The sequence below is a fragment of the Amia ocellicauda genome, chromosome 5, assembly GCF_036373705.1.
Source record: "Amia ocellicauda isolate fAmiCal2 chromosome 5, fAmiCal2.hap1, whole genome shotgun sequence".
NCBI lineage: Eukaryota > Metazoa > Chordata > Actinopteri > Amiiformes > Amiidae > Amia > Amia ocellicauda.
In genome coordinates this window covers 37,819,597-37,844,655 of record NC_089854.1, presented here as the reverse complement: position 1 = coordinate 37,844,655, position 25,059 = coordinate 37,819,597, and the positions used below count along the sequence as shown (strand labels likewise).

Below are 25,059 nucleotides of genomic sequence, written 5' to 3'. Positions count from 1 at the left end.
CAATAATTATAGAAATAGTTAATTTAGAAAAACAAATTAACAAACTTCAAAGCACACACAATGCAATACGAAAAATATTAGCAAGAAGATTAAAGTGTAACGAATGTCCCAAAAACTCATTTACACTTTCATACAATGAGAAGAAAAGAACTTTGTGTTGACATACTTGAGAAAAGCAAAGTTTCCCTCCCCGTGTAGGCTTTTTGTTGCTGAGAGGTTTACAGCAGACAAATTTGCCTGTGGTCGAAGTGTCACAGACCTCAGACATGATGAGTAATGATCAGTACTGCAACCACAGTTTTCCTGTCACTCACACAGACATTTAAAAGCCAATACATTAACTTTTTTATTTTTTTTTATAAACATTTAACTTCAGAAGCTGATCCTACAGCTCTTAGAACTGTTAATCAGTTAAGTGTGATAAATGAATGCTTTTCTTGTCATAGTCACAATTGCTCCCTGGTGAACTATAAGCCAAACAGGAAATGCATTATCCGTTTTCTCACTGCCCTGCTTGGTAAGAACAGGCCCTCCATTTCATGTTGGTAGGTTTGCCCTATTTAAAAAATGCAGCTGCAACCCAGGATGGATAATGATCATGTTGCTCATTCCTCAATGCTTATATATGCTTTGCACAAAGTGTGCTTTATGACTACTGCATGTAGGGGGGCAACACTTATTATATAACTGAAAATACATTATTTGTGTGATGTACAGTAGTAGTTGAAAATACTGTGAAACAATGTTATTTGGTGATTCGATTCATTTGGTTGAATAAATACAATTAATTAAACTGTACTTATTAACAGTGATATCGCTTTTGCAAAGTGTGTTGAACACTGGTTCATCCTAAAGAAAACTGTAAAGGCTCCAGCTGGTTGGCTTACATTTGTAGATATTTGTACTACTACTGGACAGATTTCTAGAAGTTTCTTGTGGGTGTTTCGAGGTGTTTAAACAATTGTTATATTCACAGATTTGTGACATGGAGCTTTATTGCTTTGGTAGTTTTATAGGTGTTCATCTTTACCTTCTGGACATTTCCCCTATATCCTGTTAACACACTCCTGAAAAACATGTGCGTGGTCATTGATTTCTCATGACTTTAAGCAAAACTGTTTGTTAGATTGTACAGAAGAAAGAAATTGATGATACCAGCAGAAAACTGAATAAAATACTGGCTGCTTTAATATTACCTTAACCCTTCCAAACGGAAACTTAAGCAAGATCACAAGATTGGATGTTTAATTGCCTCAGGGACCAAACAACATTATCTACTGAACTGAAGCAGGCCTCCATATGAAGCTCCCTTCTCTGCACTGGAAATGCCTTACACTTATGGGTTTCCACAAACGCACACACAAAACCCTGTCTCACTAAACAAGAGTGGTTAAGTACTAGTTCTTGAAAATTAAACCAATTATAACCACTTTATATATCTGTTGGTATACATCATTGCACGAGCTTAATGGGAAGCCCTGTTCATCTGTAGTTTTTTTTAAAGATTATTTCTCTTAGTGAGTTTTATAGTATACAATCAATCATAGTACACCCTAAACATCTAAGGTTTGGCTGTCTCTAAGAAATCCATGCCTTTGCTAGACTTAAGAACACTAAAGGAAAAGTTTAACCCAATATAACTTTTTTGGGTAGCATCAGAGAAGTTATGAATACACAGAAAAGTACTCTGTCAGTCCCTTAGTACATCACAATAATGGATCATCTTGATACAATGATACCTGTGAAGAGACAATAACTTCATTTTGAGGTCACTGCTGTTCCAGTTCACATGCAGTCGCGTATGAAATAACCTTACTTTCATGACAATGTGCGTTTGAAGAACAATGAAACAACAGAGATGTTTTCCATTTGGGCAGCAGGAGGTGACGTCACGTTGCAGCCTTCCAGCCTGTGCTACATTAAAAAAAAGAAAAGAAAAAAGAAAAACAGCTAGGAGTCTTCTTCAATCCCTCCTTCCCTTTCTCCCAACTTTCTACGTTTACATACTTTTTAGGCCTCCGTTTGCTTTTTCCCGTGGAGTCGGTACAGTAGGTCATGGAAATCGATGCCAAACGGACAATCCGGCCGGATGGAAAATAAGGCTTTTGACGGCGTTGTTGGGGACTTTCTGCAGCCGTCAAGTTTCCTCCAAAGTCAGGGGAAACTCGGAGCTGCTTTGTTCGCCTCGCTGTGTTGTTTCTAGCCACCATGGATCTGAACAACAAAGTCAGCAGTTTTTCCTTGGCCAAAAGCATCTTTGACAGCAGCCTGTTTGTCATTTCCAATATGACTGATCTGACCAAGGCAAAGCCCCAAGGATGCGATAACGGGGCTCTTCTGGACAGATTCGGGGTTTTAATCCAGGCTCTGCTTGCGGTTGTTGCCTTCAGCACTTTGATGTGTAAGTATCGGAAACAAACTCAAATCAAATAAAACACAAAGACCCTGCTAACCATTTCCCGCTTCTCTGTTAATAAATGTAACTTTTTTGTGTGCATGCCACATTGTTTACACCCTAGACTGCGCATATTTAAAGAGGCCGTAGTGCTGATTCAGGTGTATGTATTCCGCTGTGAAGTGTGTGTGTATTTAGTACACCTTGGACAATTTCCTGATCACTATTTATTACAGTGCATCATGTTATTTTCCTGGCTGTAACCATATGTGATCACACGTGGAAAGCTGCTGAATTTCTAGGGTACTTTTCACTGTCACAGGGTGGCAAAAGCAGATTGGGTGTGTGAGTTTGTGCGATGGGTGGGAACACGTGTCTTCAACTTTTATGAGCTGATCAAATGTAAATGTTTTCAAATTGCATGCATGAGTAATAAGGGATGCATTATATATAGGCCTATTCGTTATGGTATGCTAAACAGCAGAGCAGGAGGGTGAAAACTGCGTTTCGGATTATTCATTTAACAATGACTGTTAATCAAACTATACATATTTATCACTGCCACTACATTTTGCTGAACAGTGAAACAGCCTACAGAAAACCAATGCTTCCAGTTGATTAATCTAACATAAAGAGGGGGGTCTTAATCTTTGACTGTCATACCATATGTTTGATACACAAGTATAGTATAAGTATGTTTCACTAACGATAATCTAGTTAATCTAAAGGAATTACCGAATAACAGTATTTCAAATGAATGCTGTCTATATTTGCAACTTCAAAAGATGTGACTAGGATAATGTTATTGTAAGTCAATAAAGATGCTCAGATTTGTGTACCCTTGAGAGGAATGGGTTATTGCTCCTTGGGCAATACTTTAGAAATAAGATACAATTAATAACCAGAGCAGTTTCATGGGATCCAAACAGGTTCATATTTCACCTCAATAACTTTGGAGTGGAAAAATGGAAGAACTGGCCTGTGAAATCATTTGTTTTGCCCATACAAATGGAAAAAACAACAACATGAACCCTGTTTCAGTGTATAGTGAATGGAGTGTGTGTTGGGTATGTTTCTCTTTTATTGTTATTTGGAAGTCGTGGCTTTTGCAAAGTATCCACCAGAACCGAGCATGTCCCTGCATATAATACAAGAAGGAGGTCATGGAATTGTTCGCCACAAACCTTTGGATGACTTTCTTCAGATGACCACTTGTTTATAATTAGCTCCATTGTGTTGAATTTTATCATTTTAAAGGATGTACAGGAGGGGCAACAAATAACAGCACAATGTCATTTTATTTTCTCAATAACCTCTCTGATGTGAGTTGTGCCCAGAGGAAAATGAATAGGTGATGATTTCTTTGTTCGTTCTCTATGAAATTACCTTTCTAATCTATACACAGTAGCACATTTTGCAGTTAATGTGTTCTACAAAGACTCTGAGTCAGGGAAATGTGGGCAGTGAGTTTTAGAGGTAATGAAAGCAGCTCTAGAGAAAAGCTCTTCAGCCTTGGTCCTGGAGAGCACCAATCCAGTTTGTGTAATAGCTCACTTAGTCGCCAGTTTCTAAAGACGTTCATTACTGAGCAATTTAGCAAGTTCCTTGACCAGTCACGGAAACTCAAGGGCTGAAATGGCATTCTGGTGTTTGTCCCAAATGATCTCTAAATGAATTATGGCAGGTTTCCTTCATGAAGATGCTTAAGATGATAAAGTTGAGCTAGATGTGAACAGTACTAGACATTCAAATCTGACCCAAATAATTTAACTGGAGGGTCTGTTGTCAGATGAGTGCTAAAGTATTGCAAAACCATTTCGTAGGAGATCCATGCAGCCATGATAGCCTGTTAAGACAACATATGTTTCCTTTTTCTGTTGGCATGTTATGCAGGGAAAAGCAGGCTCTGTTCTCTAAATGTCAAATTAAAATCCTGGCATATATTTCAAACTTCCTTTTGTTCTCTAGCCTTTCAAAAACGACAAAAACATTTTTTCTTTTACATATAAAGAAATGTAATGCAGTTTAAATAATTATGAAAAGCAGAAAGCTATTCCATGCTGCAATCTAACATAGGTTATTGAATCTAAAATGTTTTATATAATATTGAGGTGGAAGGTATTGTATTTTATAATCTCTTTGTCTTTAGAATGTCTCATTCTCCCTCTCGGGGAATGTTTGCTTTGAACCCTGAAGCACCTGTAGTTTCTTCAGTTTATTTTTTTACTGTATACATTTCCAATGCCTTCATGGTCACAGGGGGACAGTGTTGCACATTTCTGGTTTTGCGTTGGCTGTTTGGGTTGTGAGGTTTGAGTTGAATTTTGTCAACAATATTGTATAATGTTTGCGGTGAACCTTTAATGATGAACAATGTCAATACAGTCATGTGAGTCTAACAGGACATGGTGGAAAGATAGTAACTCTGAAGCCATAGGAGATTGTTAAACCAATGAGGTTGCTTGATCGAAGATTATAAGAGGGGCCTGATATTGTTAATGGTTTGCTTGGATATTGTGGTGATTCTCTGATTATTATTTGTTTAAATGAGTCTGCACCAGTGACATAGCTGACGTGTTTTAAGTGAAGGCCAGTTAACCAGAGTGTAAAGATCACAGTAGTGAGTGCGGTAGGGCGTGCCAGTGACAAATTGTATCACAGAATGCTCTACAGCAACCAGCTTCATAAGGGCCGAATCAGAAGCAGTTTTGTAAATAACATCCCCATAATCTAAAATGGGTAGAACTGACATCTGGAGCAGTAAATGCTTTGTTGGGCATGTGAAGCAATATTTATTTTGATGAAGAAATAAATATTAAATACACTGTTCACTTGTGAGGCTTTGATTTATGTTTAGGCTTTTATTATCTTAACAATGCACTGCAATCCTACAAAAAAACAACCCATGACCTTATACCTAAGCCTTGTACCTATACCTTTAAGAAGTGCTTTACCAGTGTCCAGCCGCTGTAGCTTTTTGACTGTATATAGTGATTTCATCATGTCATCTTACGCAAGCTGCGTATCTCTGAAATGTTTGGTCATATTGATATTGTCATTATGGCTTCTTCACAAGGCCTTTTAGTGACTCGAGTAGATGTAACAGGGATGATTTGCAAAAAAAAAAATCTCTCCAGTGTCTTTCCAGATTGTGATTAACATAGCAAATACCTAAAATAAATATACTCCCCACACACACAGTATAAATTTAGGGAAAAGTTGTATTTGTGTGTGTTTCTCTAACTATTGTTACTCAAGATCTTAAAAGTGGATATCACATTGAACTGGTAATTATTTCTGTATGATCACAGCCTTTGTCTTTAATAAAGCAGTTTTATTGAGTCCACAAGTGGCAATTACACAGCCTCAAATAGCTCTTTTTAAGTGTAATGAGGCGTGACGGACACGATAGAACAGGGCAACACACCATTAACATAGTGCTCCTTGTTATTCATGATATTATGGTGAATTATTGTACCACCAGCAACTGTTGAGAGACAGTTTGCCAGTTATCATTAGAAGTGAAATTGCCCACAACAACACAGCTTCTATTATAATTTGAATGGTAAATCCTCATAGGCCTGCCCTGCGCATATTTATTGGTGTTGTTGGCAGAGTTCAGTTGAAAAGCAGTAATTGGTCTACTACGTCGTGTTTTAAGATTTGAGTGTGTAACTGATAGTATGTGCAGTTCAATTCACGTTTATTCTAGATCTCCTGGAATAGATTGTGCTGAATCATGCTTTCCTGTAAAAGATAAAGATAGAGCACTTTGTTCTACCACAAAATCGCACTCTGGCTTAAGTCGGAGTTGTACGTGACTGAAATAAATATCAAGTATGTTTAAGAGGGGTTTTCACTTTTCACATTTCACATTTTTATAATATTTTTTTTGTAATATATATATATATAGTTTTATGATATAAATGGTTAATGTTGATACCAATATATACAGCTCTGGAAAAAATGAGGACACCACTTAACATTGATTTTTGAACTTGGAGTGGTCTCTTAATTTTTTCCAGAGCTGTATGTTTTGGCTGTAGATACTAAGGTTAAAATAAAGAACATAAAGTCTACATGCAGTGAAACCCTACTATGGATTATCTTCCAGAACCCTGGTTAACTGAAGACATGTTTTTACAGTAATATGTCAATGAATAAAATAAAATGATTGGAAATGTATGGGCTAGCAAACTTTTCTGTGTATGTATGTGTATATATATATATATATATATATATATATATATATAATATTTGTTTTTTGTTTTAAAGCTTACTTTTTACTTACTTATAAGCTTACTTATCATTTGTTCAATGATACATTTTACACAGTATTCACACACACAGGTTCAGTATGAAGTCACTCTATCAGAGAAAGGGAGTACACCATCTGAGAGATGGAAAACAAGCCTTAGTTTTTTTTATAGTATGTGACTCATTTTAAAACAAGAGAATGTATTTCAGAAGGCACATCCAGAACCTGGTAGTCACATTATGATTGTTTAAATGAATGTTAAAGATCCATCATTAAACACAGGAATGTCTAATGCCTTTTAAAATAATAATTAATGAATTGTTATTCTTTGTTTTGTTTTGCTTTGCCTGCAAGTAGGATCAAGGCCTGGACCAAATGAAAACATACCCTAGAAGGTCAAATTACAAACTTGTATCTTGTCACTGGCCATTTTGTAGCAGAAACCTCTTGTTACTACTTACATTTAAAAAAGTTCAAAAATGTAATTCACAATTTGCTGGTTGGTGAAAGTTTGGTCTTTGGACTTTGTTTCTATATTTCCAAACACTTGGCAGCATTTGTTGAGGTAACAAATGTATACATTTATTTTTTCCCAAGTAACTTTGCAGAAATATGTAACTGATGTAAATTAACACCATTTAAATATATATTTTTAAACATTTACTCTTAGATGATATGAGGCAACCCCTAACTTGTCCTGTAGCTGTTACTTCTATGAAAGTAAAACAAAGCGTGATGTAATATTTTACTTTCCATTTTACTTTTTTTTTAAACTTGTGACTGTTGTGAATCTTAAGTGTCCATCACTTTGTCTTTTTCCATTCCTCATTTGTTTTCCTTTTTCTTTTGTTCTGCTGCAGTAATGCGGTACTGCTTTTGAGGAACATGTTTCTTTCTTTTTTACTTACAACACTCATTGGCAATTTTATCTGGTTTAAGGCAGACAGAAGAGGCCAGTTGTGGTTACTGTGGAATTCTGTCAAATCATCTTCCGCTAGTCTGCTGAAAAAGTCAAGCAGAATAAACTTTGTATCGGGAATTAACTGAAATTCTCTTGCAATGCAAACGGCAGCTAAACTTGGGCTCATTTTTCTCGCCCTGTGGCGTGTGGTGACCGAGTCAAATCGAAAAATGCATTCTGCATTCTCAAAATTATTGCGGAGTCAGCTTGTACTTCTGTTTTTTGATGTCGTCACCTTGATCTGCATTAGCTTTACTTTTTGAAAATGCACTGCTTTACTTTACTGCTGAAAATGCACTCTTCATAGTAAATAGTAATGTAATAATGATTTGAATAATTGTCTTAATTGGACAAATAATGGTCAACACCACTCCATATTGAATTCATAAGCATGGACAACAAGCTTTCTTTTCCATGCTCATAATGGGAAAAAAGGTAATGGAAAAGCTATTACATTTGCATCACATTAAGTATACTATACAATATATATGCAAAGTACTTTGGGCAGAGAGCCTTCAGGATAGAGTAAACTATCTTTAATGGGTGTAGAATCTAAAGGTAAGTAGGGAAATCAATAGGATTGTGACCTCTGGAAAGTTACTTATTATAGAGAAGATAAATATTGAACTAACATTGCCTCAGAAGGTTGCGCAGCCAAGGCTGGTACTGGTGTTAATGATTAAATCAATATGTGCCTAAGCCAGACTGTATTTGAGTTTGCAATTGTTGAAGCATTCATTGCAACCTTTTATAGTGGCATTGCTTGAGGATAAAAACCAACGATTGTCAAAATAAATTTGATCTGTAACAAACATATGTGCTGTTTACTATATTGCAGATATGAGTGTGGTTAAGATGGAGGGTCATGTCTATTTTTTTGTATCCAATATTGGACCTTATTATCAACATAATGCTTAAATTGGATTACAATTGCATTGATTTTGTTCTTATTTTAATTCCTTCACTTGTGGAAATTCTGAATGTCATTAAGACATTCCTTGCTGGTTTACTGATTTTGTATCACTTCAGGAGAGGCAATGATGAAACAAACTAGAAGAAATGTTTTCCTGATTATGTTTTTATTATCAGGCTTCCAAGCACACCTATTATTATTTTCTTCCACCAAAAGCAAAAACTGTAAATGGCACTAGAGTGCTCCAACTCACATGAAAATCAAAAATCCAGGCAGTGTTGTAGAGGCCTGTGATACCTTCATTGCTGATGAAAACTACACATGGTGCGGTGGCCATATTGCACTTTGTGGTGAAGCCTTGGAATTCTACAAAAATCTTGTTCTCCAAAACTTGACACATACTTTGCACATTATTGTCTTATGCCCTACTTTTACGGTTGTGCGACAGAAGTCGATCGCTCACATGTTTTGGCAGCTGTATTGATCAAACTTTCAGTGATTTCTTCTCCAGAACTGTTCCGAACGTTGGCATACATGACAGTAGTATGGAGTCCAACCAAGTTTTTTTAATCCGAGTTGCTCCACTATAAAAACATGGCTGATGTGGGCCACTGAAAAATAATGTATGCGCAATTTCACACACGTTATACATTTTCTGCATACTGGAATACAGTACACATATGAAACTTCACATATATGTTTATAAAGCCCATGCCTTGAACATACAACCATAAACAAGTTGATGGGCACATGGTTTATCTGCCATATTGGATCATATGTTTCTACATATGAACATATTAAAATGCCTAAAATTATTTTAGAAAGCCTATGGCCTACTTTAAGGCTTGTTAAGGCTTGGGAAGTGTATCGGTCACACAGTATGCCCTCCATATTGCACTGTGTGTTGAACTTCCAGCAATTACTTCTCCACAATCCTAAGGCCCACTGTGCTGAATTGTAGCATTTATTATAACAAGTTTGTTCAAGGGAAGGTGCTCTAGTAAAAATCATTGTTGGAGTGGCCAATCGAATTGTAACACTGCGTATATGCATTGCACAATTTCTCAGTGGAACAATATGTTCAACTCATGACACTTCATATACCCATGCACATTAATTCAAACTACACCTAGGATGTGAAAACACTTTCATAGCTTTCTGGGTTTGGTCACATGATTGGCTTGTGTATTCGTATATGTTTGCCATTATTACACATATCATCTTCTCCAAAACCACTTGCAGGGGATATGTCTTACTTTGTGTATATTTTGTGTATGCCTTATGTCCTACTTCTATGGTTGTTCAACTAAACACTTTTTGTATTGAGCCACATACATGAAGAAATTCATTGTTTACTACACTGTAGACCTCTATCATCATTTTGTGGCCAACATTTGAAATTGAATTCCACATCTTGAATAACAAGCATACAAACTACAAATGGATACTACAGTGCACTACAGTACACTTTCAATAACACAAACATGGAAATAACAAATGTATACTACAATCTGTAACTTGCAGATACAGCTTGGAAGCTGAAAATGTGCATGTAACTTCTAGTTATTGTTGTTACTTTAGTAACTAGAGTTAAGGGAACTTTCAAAATGTTGGAAATACTTCAGTTTGTATGGGATTTATGGGAAAGTGATGTCACTGTTAGGCGTTTCATGTAGAGATGGAAATGGTTTCTGCATGGAAACACAATTGTTAGCCCAATATCTAAAGTCAGAACAGATGGTTTTTGATTGTCTCTCTGGAGTATAGTAAGTATGATACATGGCAAAAGAGTGGTTTATTAAATAGATATTAAGTTTATTAAGATAGTAATTGTATCATGTATTACTTTTTATTTTACAGATTATTATTCAAAATGTCAGGTTTTAAATATGAACAAGGACCAATGTTCATGGAGCTGGGGAGCACTGCATATGTCAAGGCATACAATGAATGTCATTTGGGGTTCTTTACATGCAAGTTTCAATCACACTGTGAGCGTGAATTCAGGACGTGTCATGTACAAATGACGTATGATTGTGCTTGTTCCAAAAGTGCACAAAATAAAAAGTTTGCGACTGAAGTGTCATTATACTGGTGGTGAAACACAATAAAGTGAGCGCTAATTGGTCCCATAGCAACACGTTTGACAGCCATGCAAAACAATTCACATCTAATTCTCCTAATAAAAATGCTCTCTTCCCATGTTGTTTTCCTCTTGCAGTGCAAGATTTGCCTTATCCCATCTTATTATACAAATCAATCTTGTATATAAAACACATATATAAATTGTATGAATGTAAAATATAGACAAATAATGCATTTGTTTTATTAACACAGTGTACTGACTTGTAAATAAATATTAGTTTTTACATTTCTTTTAACATTTCAACAGTACCAGCGTTTGATTTAACTGTAATTTAACAATGCCTAGATTGTGATTCTGTGAATGAAGTTTTTTGCACTTTTTATTGTGTCCCCGGAAACAATACTGAATGCTTTAGGTAGACAGTCAATCATGTTTTATTTGTGCCTTGCTTATGTTGTGTGACTGCACAGCCTAATTCTAACATGTTTTATCAAGCACTTTCCCTCTCTGCTCCATTAACCATCAGTAGCTATAGTGGTTATATAGCCTAATAAAAGCATAATGGGATTTGCTTTGCTGCCACTTTTTTTTTTTACACATACTACTTCTACCATTATTAGAACAACTATTCATAACAATAATAGTAATAACATAATTAATAATCGTAATAATCAAAATGTAAAATATCTTTTTCATGGCAGGATTAATAGTTTTAACTGGTACATCCTAGACAGATGGGGTGGCCTACTCGTTGATTGTCTCTGTTCAGCATAAAACCTCATGTAAACCCTTGTTCATTATTAGAACGATATCCTTTATAGTGCAACATCTTTTTAGTGTGTTCCATGGTGTTCAAATAAACCCTCACAATATTTTATTATTAATGAGGTTGTTTGCATTTGGAAGACTAAATCATTTCTCCAAAAATAAACTAAAGAGGGAAGCAGAACTGTCGTAACCACAAAGGTGTGAAAAATGTTTTATCGCGCTTTTCAGTTGTTGCAGGTAATGTGCCCCATTCTCGCCTCTCTTGCACTCTATGAATCATCATGTGTTTGTTTTGTCTAAGCTTCATGATAAAGGGAGCTTCTCCTACAATATCTACACTTCACAGAAAACAATTAAAGTTTTGACTCTTTGTTGACCTCGGCTTAATTCCTTAAACGATTCCTGTTCAAGTGCTTCATACCATTTCTTTTCCTTCACAGTAAAAAGATTCAGAGAGCCCAAAGGTGTAAGACGGCCATGGAGAATTTGGTAAGGGAACCTGTTCTGCTATATTTCCTGTAACATCTGTGTACCAAGGCTCTCTTTGTAACCTTTTTAGGTAAAGAGTAAATATTCAACATGGTATCAATAATGTATAAATTGCAAGATAGAAATGAAAATGTTTCTAACATTATTATTATTATTATTATTATTATTATTATTATGACAACTACTACTACTTACTACTACTTTTACTATTATTACTGCTTAATTACTACTTAAATGGAGGCTTAGAAATAGTCATTCATTAAAAAGCTTAGCAAAAGCAGGATATAAAACCTTCATTTCTGGTTTACAGCAAACATAATTGTAGCTAATGAATTTAGGTTAGAACTATATGGACAGCAATACCTATGATTGAAATCAATGTAGGTGAGGAAAATGTAGTGTTGCAGTTCTACATTGTATTGCTTTGTAATTTGGCAGTCTGTGTAACAGGTGATTAACACAAAATAATACACCACCCAAGACTTTAAACTTACTTTAAAAGGCAACATTATGTTTATTTAATTCATAACCAACCAGCACTGGAGCTTGAGGTAGCTTCTATAAACCCCGATCCAACCATGAATAAATGAAAGCAACTACTTTGGGTCATTGTGTAAAAACAAAAGGAGCAGAACACCTGGAAATCTTCTTACAAAAAATGTGGGCATTTTTTTCTGAATACTTTTCTCATCAGAATATTATACCTTACCTGTCAGTGTTGTTAAGATCAGCTGATGGAGTATACCAGCACATGTTTCATTCCCTTTTTTTCCTTTCTCTTCGTTTCTCTGTCACCTCTTTCATTTTTCTTTGTCTTTGCCTTTTCTTATTTAAGTTTTTCAACTTTCTTAATTAATGAACACTTAGGAACTGGGAAAAGAGTGGTTCATTTGGTTTTTTTAAGAGAAGAGTGAAGTTATTAGCAACTTGGGTCAAAGGCAAACCCAAACCATTGTGGACCTCCAGGACTGGGCTCATGAACACTGGATTTGGGTTAATTATCATGTTGACAAAACAATGCCTTCACCTACCTGTCTTCTCTCTAAGGGTATTGTATAACATTGAACAATGGAATAATACTATCCCTTTACTATTTTGGCTTTTTCTAAAACAACAATATCAAGGCAGATCTTCACATTACTATGTTTTACTGTAGGCAACATAAGTCTTTACTGTTTTCTGTGTCAGCTACAAAATACAGATGTTGTCATAATACTCTTATTGCATCATCATGTTTTAGAAACCATCCTGTGTGTTGTTCTTTTCCTGCATAAAGATACAATAATATTGAACATTATTTAGTCAATACATCAAGTGTGTGCTGTAGACGAAATGCTTCTTTAGATAAATCAGCCTTTATTCGGTGCAACCTAAATTATTTAAGTTGGTATAAAGTTTCCTTATTTTAATGAGTTTTGCTATGCAGACTGTGACAGGCTATAGTTCCAAGACAGAAAACTCATGGTTTACAAGACTGGGGTTGGAGATTGTAATTGCTTATTTCCTTCTACTCTGACTCCTAATTTACTAAGTATTGCAGTTACTCTGAACAGATAATCATCTGTGTTTTAAAATATTGCTGTAGAATGAGTTGAGCAAGTTAACTGATGCAATATCACAGCCTGTTTTAGCCTCTTGTTTTTTTAGAAAGTGCTTCTGGGGAGGATGTGTGCATTTTCTGATAAAACTGACTTAGTACTTTTTTCGCTGAAATCACCATCACAATCAGCCTATATTGATCCACAGCTGGATGAAGGCCTCCCCGAGATATTTCCAATTGCTTCTATTTACAGCTTCTCTTGTCCATGTCACACATGTAAAGTTGATCATTTCATCTTTATATATATGTGTGTGTTTATTTATTAATGTATGTATGTTTGCACTACAGAGAAATTCTATTATTCATAGGTTGCACTACAGAAAGACAAGGAATCTTATCTTCAACTAAATTGACTGTTTGTCTCTCTCCAGGTTTTATGACACATCTAAGCAGGCTATTGGAGCGCTCTTCATTCACTTTGCCAATGTTTTCCTGTCGAACCTCACCGAGCAGGATCCTTGCTCTCTGTAAGTGCAGTGTACTATGTACTTTGTGTGGTTTTTAGACTAATAATTCTTCTCTCTTTGACAGACGTTTTCATATTTAAGTGTCTAAAATGACTGAGCTTCTCCACTGGTTTATTTCCAGATACTTAATGAACTTCCTGTTGGATGCCACTCTTGGGATGCTTCTGATCTGGCTTGCTGTGAAAGTCATCTCACGAATAGTGGAATACAAACAATACACTTTACTTATGTTTGGGGAATATGGTAAGAGAAATAAATGGTTTGAAAATATTTTGCAACATGACCACTTTTTGTTTCAGGTGGAGCCATATTAAGAGTAATTTTAAAGTTGAATAATGTTGTTAAAATGCCTGCGTTTGGCTTTTTGGTGGGGTTGGGGGGGGAAATCTCAGGCTCTGGTTTCTCCACTATAGGGAAAGTTGAGAACTTGAGTGTTATTTTGCTGCAGCACCAGCAGAGTGTGCTACACACTGTTTGTATAAACTAAAACAGTTTTCAGTATTTTACGATGTCACTAGAGGTCAGTACGACATTGTTTGTAGTACAGCTAGACATAATGAGAACCTGACAGTGTAAGCCTCCTGTTATAAACTGCATTATTATCCACTTGTACTTAAATGGGTTAACAATCAATACTGCCTCAAGCACATGAGGTGAATATTGCATTTCTGTAATAGACATTTAAGTGGCTTTTGCTAGGAAATGACTTGTGATAGAAATGAGTTAGACCCAAAGATCTGCATCAGGGTATTTCTGTGAAGTGTGGTTTTATTTATTGGCAGCACAGAATAAATATATGCTGCTTCTTTATTAGTTTTTAAGCCTTTGAAGTATTTAAGGTTTTAAGTTCCTTATCTTCGGGATGAAGCATGCCTAATTACTGATTAATCAATCAAACAATCAATTATTGAATCCTGATTAAATTACTATGCATTTGAACTAAAAACAAAAACAAAAAACAGCAGTGTACTGAAATACTGCCAATCTTGTAAAGAGCTCTCTTACTATGAAAGTTAGATGTATGTAGGTGTATATATATATATATATATATATATATATATATATATATATATATATATATATAGCATGCTTTATTAGAATACATGAGAGGTATAAACGTGGAAGAAAGAATAATACAGTAGTGAGAACAGATTACTTGTTAGAAACCATTAAAAATAGTAATCAGTTCTACGATAATACTTCTATATATATATAGTTTTTTATACTGATGTGAACAGAAAACTTTTGTAGCTTTACACCTAGCATAATAGTGCCTTCAGATTATACAAGAGGACTGTGAAAACTCTGTACTGATATAAAGAACTGTGATTCTGGAAATTACCTGTTTATTAATGGCATTCACAAAACCTTGACATATATGCATATATATATATATATATATATATATATATATATATATATATATATATATATATATATATATATATATATATTTTTTTTTTTTTTTTTTTTTTTTTTTTTCTCTCCATAAACTGGAATCTGAAAGTTTTGTCAGTGCCCTGAGCTTTACGATTTTCATAGCACAAGATTACTGCATCACTGATATGCTTTGAATTATTTTGGCTCCCTTGTTACAAAAGGCCGCGTCCCCAAGCGCATAAGCCTCTTCTTTTGCTTCAGTCTTTTAATCCACTCGTATAAGCAGTGTGGGTATTTCAGGCTTTTGTAATGAAACGAGCATGATTGTGTTCCTGTTTAGTGGGAGATAAGGGAGTCAGAGAGTTTAATTAATAATGGCAATGGCTCATGGATTTTAGATTTAGTGGGATTCTGCGTTTTTGTTTTGTTTTATCGGGAATATGATGATGCAGTCGCAGTGTTCTGGTTTAAGGACAGTTTGTAAGTGTTGTTCCATTGGTGTGAAACTGCTGTGCACCGATTCGCGTGCTCATTAATTAATTTATTATATTTATATAACGATAAAGAAAATGAAATGGAAATCATTCAGATGGGTGACTTATTACAGCGTCGAGCTTAATTGTAAATAAGGATTTTAATTATCCACTGTTTCATCACCACTAGGCATGTGTATACTTGTTTATATTTATATTGTGGAAGTTGATCTCAAATCGAGATAAAGCCCCAGGCATCTGCAATGATATTGATTTTGCGCACATTTTTATTTTGCTTCATAATTCTGCTCACGGGACTCCACCGTGGCGTAAAAGTACTCTGAGTGCAGGGTGTGTCTTGTAGGCTGGGGAAGATGTGGTTTGCTGTACATGAGATACTCCAAATGTCCGATTGACATGAAAGATTGACTCTAGGCATTCTGGCCTTGCATTGAGAAACAAAGGTAGGCCTTGACATCATGCAGATCAGAAGACTGATACTTTGGCCTAGACCAAATCAAAATTTTGACATACACGCAAAACCTAAATTACAATATTGTGTTTTCATTTATAAGTAATAGAAAGTGGCTTCTGACAATGAATTAAAACGTGATATGAACATTTTTGTACTCATGGGTCTTGTCCTTTAAGCAGGAGAGAAGTCGAATCAGTGAACAGCTCTTAATGATTGGTGATTCCAAAGCAGGGCCCAAAAGGGGGACACATGATTAATAATATAATCGAAATAATAAAATTAAGTATAAATAAATAAAATAGTCACTTAAAATTCTCAAAATTTACAAAAAAATAATAATATTACTTTATACATTATTATATTAAGGGGTGGGGGGACTCTTCTGCCATTCTGGGGAAAGACATGCAGGTTTGCCACCCTTTGAAATAATAAAAGTGATTAAAACAAAATGTCCATGATGGGAATTCTGTAGGTGTATGTGGGCATTTGTTATAGGTGATAAGGCTGCTGAATTCTGGGATATCTGATTCCATGTCTTCTAAAGACAGGATCTGTGACATTGTAGCTATCAAGCCTTAAAAGATAGTCAAAGAAGTGAGCCTAGAGACCTCCTTTGCCATTGTCAGCACTGTGTGGCTTAAATCCTTGTAGCAATGTGACCCCTCGTTTGGCTTTGCTACATTGGCTATCTGTCAGATTAAGATACTGCTGTGACTTAAAAAGGATCTGAATGGCTCTGCGCCTCTGTTTTGAATTGAATTATCACCTCACTCTCCAGCTGTTTGCCCCTGTGCTCAGTTCATGCTGGTGTGCTGTGTGACCCTTTGTTCCTGGTGGCATACCCACTGGGTGCACACATAGCACCAGCTCAGGGTATCTTCTAGCATTCAGCTAAAGATCCGCTGCTTTACTCTCCTTTCAGTCAATTAGGTGTTATTGTTTCATTATTATTAGCGGTTCGAATTTCCCTGCATGGAAATGCTTCCAAAGTTCAAAACAATCCCTCAAGAACAGCCCTTTTTAAATAAGAGGATTAATGGCCCAATCTGTGGTTGCAACGGTTCATCTACAACACTAGCTTGCTATGCCATGCCTCAATATGATTTCTGTCCCAATATCCTGATGACTGTGAAGTTGCTAAATTATGAAATGTGGGATTGCATGGATGTTTTAGTTTGCATCAGTGGGATGATCCACACACCAAATACAAAGCCAGTTGTATCAGTTACCTCATTCACAACCTATTTCACAGATTGCATGGTATATTGTGTCTACACAGTTGTATTTGTCATGATACATCTGCTAACTTCTGGAAGAATATTGCATTCCAACACTGTAGAATATTAATATGAGAGCATGTCTTTTGTGTTCTAGAACTTACAAATCTAGATTAACTATTTAGACGTCTAGATCTCGGTCTCCTTAATGATATAACACACATTTGTTGAAATAAATACAATCTCTTTATTTATGTATTCTGAATGGAAGAGCTTTCCTGCCATCAAATGAATTAAATGGGTCAAAATAGTTTGTGCGAATGTAAAAAAATACATTAAACAGCAATGTCAAGCGAAGCAGTTAATGTATTCAACAGAATAACAGCTGAACAGCTTAAAACGTGCTGTTATACAATTATCTCTGCAGCACTCAATGTAACTTATGAACAAAACTTAAGTCCTTGATGTCAACAACTTGTGAAAGGAATGGGAAAGTCATTTCTTCCTTCAAGGGTTTAAAGGGTAAAAGCCCTAAGATTACTGTTACATGAATTGACAACTATGCTGCAGATCAGAGGGGCATGCATGCTGACAAATGTATACGTCTAGATGGGAATTTGAATGAGCTGTTTTGACTGACATTATTCCCAAACTGTTCCTTTGTTTGTTTTATGTTTTTCATGTGCATTGTTCTGACTATATCAATGACCAATAGGTAGAATTGTGTGTGTGTGTGCATGTGTGTGTGTGTGTGTGAAAGTACTTTTAAGAAGTCCATTTGTATAGGTTGGCATATTTAAACATTCAATAATGTTCATGGCTCTGGGAGGAGGATGGGGCACCAGTCCATAGTTGGAGTTGACAATGATTAAACCCCACTCAGATATGTTATTCCACTGTGAGTTTATTACTTTTCCCATTACAAGTGACCAAATAATATATTTTGACAGACATTGTGCTCTGTGGCTTTTCTGTTGCATAGCTATGCCACTGCTTTATTGCCACACGAGTGCAACGCTGTTTTGTCAAAGGAAAATATATCTGGCACGTTTTAATCACATTTGGCAGCACAGATAAAGGTCATGATTTTTAACGCAGTTATGCTTTAATACATGTATTTTGGAGAAGACAAGTGATTTTGTATTGCAGAGGGGCTGAGTGTTTTGTGTGTTTCAGTGTTTACTTGGCTCTGCCTTATCACTGCAACATCTGGACATCCTGGATTAAGAGCCCGTACCATTTAAAATGTAACAACTCCTATTATATTAATTTGCAGCTGCTCAGAAAATAAGATATCTAACACTTTTATTCAGCCTATTCACATTAATTATGTTTTGATTCTGAATTATTATGTTTTGATTCTGAAGCCAGAGTCGAAACAGTGTTTGATCACAGTGATCAAAGCTGTTTCTTTAATCCCGTTAAGCATGGTGAAAAACCATGAATCAGTTTTGTACTTTGCAAACACGCTGACATGCGGATGTGTGTTGCTATAATTCTAATTCATGCAAATAAACTGAATAAAATTATTTAGATATCAAACGGCTGCAGGACTGCAAGATTATAATTTGAAGAGGCGTAGGTTTAAAGGTGTGTGTGGAACTAAATCTTGTTCTAATCTTTCTTATGATGCATATTAATGATTAAAAAGCATTCAGACATAATTCTTAAATTAGAGTTGAAGATGAATCTGATTAAAAAGGCAATGCAAAATTAATGATCTGACTAACTTGGTAGTTCTGTCAAATTAGTTTAGTATACTGGAATTAAAATGATCAGATTAATATTTTTTCACCAATTATAAAGTATCTTGTTGTGAGAAGGGTCAGATAGAGGCATTGTGCAATTGATGCCTTTGAACTTCTAGTAGACTGAGATTCAACAGGGAACCCCCCCCACACACACACACACACACACACACACACACACACACACAATGTTGCAATGCCATTAAACTAAGGAACTCAACTATAAAGTGATCATAAAGCATTCAAGCTCATCTGTAAAATTGACTAGCTGCTACAAGCTCTCATTTATGCTGATTAAAATGGTTTGATGTATTGGTATCCAATACACTACACACAAAACTGGAGGCGGGAGTTGTCCTGTTTAATTTTCTCACGCTCAGGGTTTCTCACAACAGATGTGGCTGTGTGCTTTGAACATTAAGAGGCAGTTTCTCCATGGTCAGGTGTACAAAAAAAGTGGAAAACCATGCAGACAACACCTGGAATCTATTTTCTAAGCATGCACTGGGGAGACCACATCAAGCATCATTTGAGCTAATGTGTACAAATTGCTGTATAAGATTGTGGTAACCAGTGATTATTCCTGTCATTTAGCAAGAGATCATTTGAAAGAGTAGCTGATGATTTGGGGGTCAAATGACTTGGCTCTGTCTGCTGTGTCATCGCAAGTGATTCCACAATTTGAATGAGATGATACAGTCAGCTCTGCACACTTAATTATTTTCATGTTACATGTTGTGATTCTCAATGTACACATTGTGCTTTATTAATATACCAGAAAGGCACTGTTATAAAGCTGTGAAAATACACCCTTAGTGAACAATTGTATACAGAAACTCACCAAGATCTACGAAAAAGTGATTTACAAGGGCTGGGGTTGTTTTTTTTTTCTTTCATATTTTTAATTTAGTTAGGTTTTACCCTATTGCAGTAAATTAAAGGAGTAACCCTGTTTATATTAGTTTCCTCCCCTGTCCTGTAAGTAGGGAGCACTACATTTGTGTTGAAAAATTATACCTGTCTCACCACCTGAGCAAAATGTCTTTTGAACCTTCAATTCAAATACTCAACAGTGGTTTAGTTAGAGCAGTGAGTTAATTATAACAATTGCATGCCTTTCATGTTGTACTCCACTCCTGAATACAGCAATATGAGGTGATTAAGATCTCTCCAGGTAGCACTTGTATGAAGAGAGGAGGAGCTCATGTAAACAGGCAGTAGTTCACATCATGGGAACATGAATCACCGTCTCACTGCTGTCTATTTAAAAACACACTAAAAATATCTTGAGGAATGTTTCTCTTTTCCAGCATAGGAAGGAAACTGAATTTTGTTGTGCAGCGTCTGTGATAAAAGGACAGAGAAACCATCTTAATATGGGACATGATTGATCGTGTCAGACATTACCTGTTTTTTAGATAATTTAAAAAAATGTTCAGATTGTCTTTTTATATTTTTAAACAGTCATTCCTGAATAACATATAAAAAGGTGTTAGTTTGGTGTTTTTTCAATTTTTTTGAGCTGCACAGTTGTGTTAGATAGCAAACACTGGTTTCTGATTGGTGTGCTGCCAATGGGTGACATCCCAATTTATTTTTGTGCTTCTGCCCTGAATTCCACTTGCTTCCACTAATAAAAGAGAACATATTGTGCAAAGGCTTGATGATGTGGTAAAGCACCCTTTCAACACAGTCTGAATCCAAATGCCAACATTTAGGACATTTGTCTGGGAGGTTTTATCATATGATTTAATGAGCTGGTTTCACAGACCTTGATTAGTATCTGGTAGTTCAAGACTAGTGCTGATATGGGTCTGTGTAACCAGTCCTATGGCTTTATGGATGGACTTATTCACAATCTGCAACTCTTTGTGAAAGCCTAGGCAATCAGTTCTGGTTATGAATTTATCTGAAAAGCATAAGATACATTTACAGCAACCATGTATGATGTTATTAAGAAGCTAACAGCATTAATCTAAAGATTTTTCATAGTGCTGGTTTAAATAAAAAGTCTGACCCACCTGTTCATGGCAAACTAAACCGCTCCTTGATGGTAATTATATAGAGAAATGGAGCATCTGAGAAAATGTGACTATCTGGACTGCATTTTCTATTAGAAGATGGGTTCAAGTTTTGTTTTAATGTGTCCCTTAAACTCTGTTGATATGGTATGTTGGGGAAGGCTTTTCACAGAATTCATGTTGTAGGGGCTGGAAACACTCATTACATGCTGTTATTAAGGCCATGTTCACAATGTGCAAAACAGTGTCATCACAAAGGTTAAATTGGTTACAAGCAAAAAAAGAATAAATAAGTGTGAAACCACAGTTCTGTGAGAGAGCTTCTTATGGCACTTTCCTGATGTCTTGTGTCTTGCACAGGTGACCCCCCCCAGGCGGCGGCTTGGATTGGCCAGTGTGCCGTCTACATGCTCATCATGGTCTTCGAGAAGACCGTTGTCAGTTTGGTGCTGCTCATTCCCGGCTGGACCAAAGTGAGTAATGACTGTTTCTGCATTGGCTGGCTTCCTTGTATTGTTTTTAAGAGAAAGATTGAACTGTAACTCAACATATACATTTAAATAATCTTTGAGTTTATGAATTATGTTCTGGAATATTACAGGGCAAGATTATACTTACATTTTATTTTGTATTTTTCAGTACTTTTTTTAATACAAATAATAATGAGAAGGAAAATGATGTATCATTCTGAATTCTTAAAAATAAAAATAGACGTTGTAATGGGTCATTGAAAGAGCCACAATCACAACTAGGCCACAATATGTCAGATATTCCTTAACATCATCATCCCAGAAGCACTTTCTTCACTGGAAACTGTGTATTATGTACCTCATACAGCATGTACCGCAAATGAAAAAGTTTAGAGGGACCCAGTGAAAGCAGAAGATGTTAAATTAGCAGAATGCTTGAAAACGCTCAGCATATGTATTCCTTTTCTCTATCTGTCACTGATAACAGACGCACAGGAACTGAAATACCAATATACAAATAACCGGTGACCTTTTCACAACAAAATCTGTAAATGGAAAAATTTATTTTGAGGCCACAAATGCTACTTCAGCTCCCTTTGTTGGGGATTTGAAATCCATTTTCTGGACTCAATAGAAAGAAAATTATCAATTAACCCCCCACCCCTCTATTCTCCGTGGAATAGCAAAAGTTTCCATTGCTTTGTTTATTTTATTGTTGGGTTTTGATAAAAAAAAGAAGATTGGTTAGTTTACATCAAAACAACTGTTATAACATGGGAACATTAAGCGGAAGGGAGGCGACAGAGAGAATCAGATGGCTGAGATAGTGTAACCGGCAGTTAGGAGTTATGAACAGAATCCGATTTTAGAGAGGGGTTTATGAGCAGTAAACATTCATAACATAATTGAGACTTGGGAGCACATCAAAGAAAATTTTACAAAATAGTTATTAAGTCTGATTAAATTGTGTATCGATAAGGTAATGTTTCCCAACACTCCTTTAGCACAACGTTCTTCTATGCTAAAGCAAGCTCTGGCTAAGAAATCAGCTCCTCACTTTTCTTTTCTGAATGAGTTCATGCAATTTTAATTATCCCAAAATGATTATGAAACATCATATAGGCCACTTTGATTGAATAGGATATATTTAATCTATTATTCAATTTAATTAGACTCGATTATTTGAACTATTGTTCTTCTCATTGTTCCATCATTGTCTGTATTCCAGGCAAGCAACCAAAAGCTGCAATTAGTCTTCTTTTCCACATTGAGAAGGCATTAGGCATGGTATTATTACGTTTTCGTTTTGGTTGTACATGTTCAAAAGTGCAACAGTGTGGAATGATGGGTGTTAGGGGAGGGGGGTGAGACTACTGTGTGAATTTCTATGAAGATATCTATGAAGGTGTTCTGACTTATTCTGACATTAAAATACATCCACTGCTTATAGAATTAATTATCTAGAAGTATTATCATTTTATTCTCTCACCTCAAAAAACACTGGTTTACCTCTCAAGAGGAAATCGACACCTGGAAGCCCTGCAAATGTGCTGGGAATCCCCTAGTACTCTTAGAATGACAGGCTTGTTGTGCTGTAATGAAATGTGGGGGGCAGCTGTGAAGCCTCTGTCCACAGAAGCCTTTTCTTGGCAGCACTGAAGCCAATTGCAAAATTCCCCTCTATTTCAGCTTCAAGAAGTTTTGCTGGACTACATCCCCAACCCACAGCTGGAGCTTGTGTTGGTCATGCTAATCGTTCCCTTCATTGTCAATGTGAGTAGAGCTGCCGACACCAAAAAGCAGGAGATGTCCACACTAGCTTTGGAGTCTTTACCCCAGAGGAGCCATCTGTGTTTTCCAATAATCCATACATATACAGTGAGGGGAAAAAAGTATTTGATCCCCTGCTGATTTTGTACGTTTGCCCACTGACAAAGAAATGATCAGTCTATAATTTAATGGTAGGTGTATTTTAACAGTGAGAGACAGAATAACAGCAAAAAAATCCAGAAAAACGCATTTCAAAAAAGTTATAAATTGATTTGCATGTTAATGAGGGAAATAAGTATTTGATCCCCTATCAATCAGCAAGATTTCTGGCTCCCAGGTGTCCTTTATACAGGTAACGAGCTGAGATTAGGAGCACTCTCTTAAAGGGAGTGCTCCTAATCTCAGCTCGTTACCTGTATAAAAGACACCTATCAACAGAAGCAATCAATCAATCAGATTCCAAACTCTCCACCATGGCCAAGACCAAAGAGCTGTCCAAGGATGTCAGGGACAAGATTGTAGACCTACACAAGGCTGGAATGGGCTACAAGACCATCGCCAAGCAGCTTGGTGAGAAGGTGACAACAGTTGGTGCGATTATTCGCAAATGGAAGAAACACAAAATAACTGTCAGTCTCCCTCGGTCTGGGGCTCCATGCAAGATCTCACCTCGTGGAGTTTCAATGATCATGAGAACGGTGAGGAATCAAGAAGAAGCACATTAAGGTCCTGGAGTGGCCTAGCCAGTCTCCAGACCTTAATCCCATAGAAAATCTGTGGAGGGAGCTGAAGGTTCGAGTTGCCAAACATCAGCCTCGAAACCTTAATGACTTGGAGAGGATCTGCAAAGAGGAGTGGGACAAAATCCCTCCTGAGATGTGTGCAAACCTGGTGGCCGACTACAAGAAACGTCTGACCTCTGTGATTGCCAATAAGGGTTTTGCCACCAAGTACTAAGTCGAAGGGGTCAAATACTTATTTCCCTCATTAACATGCAAATCAATTTATAACTTTTTTGAAATGCGTTTTTCTGGATTTTTGTTGTTGTTATTTTGTCTCTCACTGTTAAAATACACCTACCATTAAAATTATAGACTGATAATTTCTTTGTCAGTGGGCAAATGTACAAAATCAGCAGGGGATCAAATACTTTTGTCCCCCACTGTAATATAATCACTTTTGTTTGTTATTTAGTTTAATTTGCTTTCCTCATTTCCACACAAGTTTCCACATGTGTATCTTACAACTGTTGATACAGTAAACACTTGGGCCTGGCTGGTACAATAGGCAGCTGCATTTCACTTCAGTAGCTTGGGACATATCGATAAATATTTGATACAGTTCATTAATCACCAGGATATCACCACATACTGATAGTAAATAATGACAGAGATAAATTGAAAGGAAATTGAGGTCCTTGCTCATAAAGCCTCTGATTTTAAAAACATTCTTACTGAAGGTATATTGAAGATTTATAGATTTGTCACTCCTCATTATTGCCTTCCAACATTTGATGTATATAGCGATGAGATTTCTGAATGTAAACCTGTTGGTCTAACTGCATGTAA

General features: G+C 36.1%; 1 protein-coding gene across 1 annotated transcript in view; it reads left to right on the top strand.

Annotated features, from left to right (window-relative positions):
* The first annotated feature begins 1,918 nt into the window (after positions 1-1,918).
* Positions 1,919-25,059, top strand: part of tmem110l (transmembrane protein 110, like) — a 28,088-nt gene continuing 4,947 nt past the window's right edge. The window contains exons 1-6 of the mRNA XM_066705094.1: positions 1,919-2,401; positions 11,822-11,870; positions 13,842-13,937; positions 14,059-14,180; positions 21,612-21,724; positions 23,411-23,494. Of these exons, the coding sequence (XP_066561191.1) occupies positions 2,209-2,401; positions 11,822-11,870; positions 13,842-13,937; positions 14,059-14,180; positions 21,612-21,724; positions 23,411-23,494 (657 nt within the window). The 5' untranslated portion in view covers positions 1,919-2,208. The remainder of the gene's footprint in view (positions 2,402-11,821; positions 11,871-13,841; positions 13,938-14,058; positions 14,181-21,611; positions 21,725-23,410; positions 23,495-25,059) is intronic.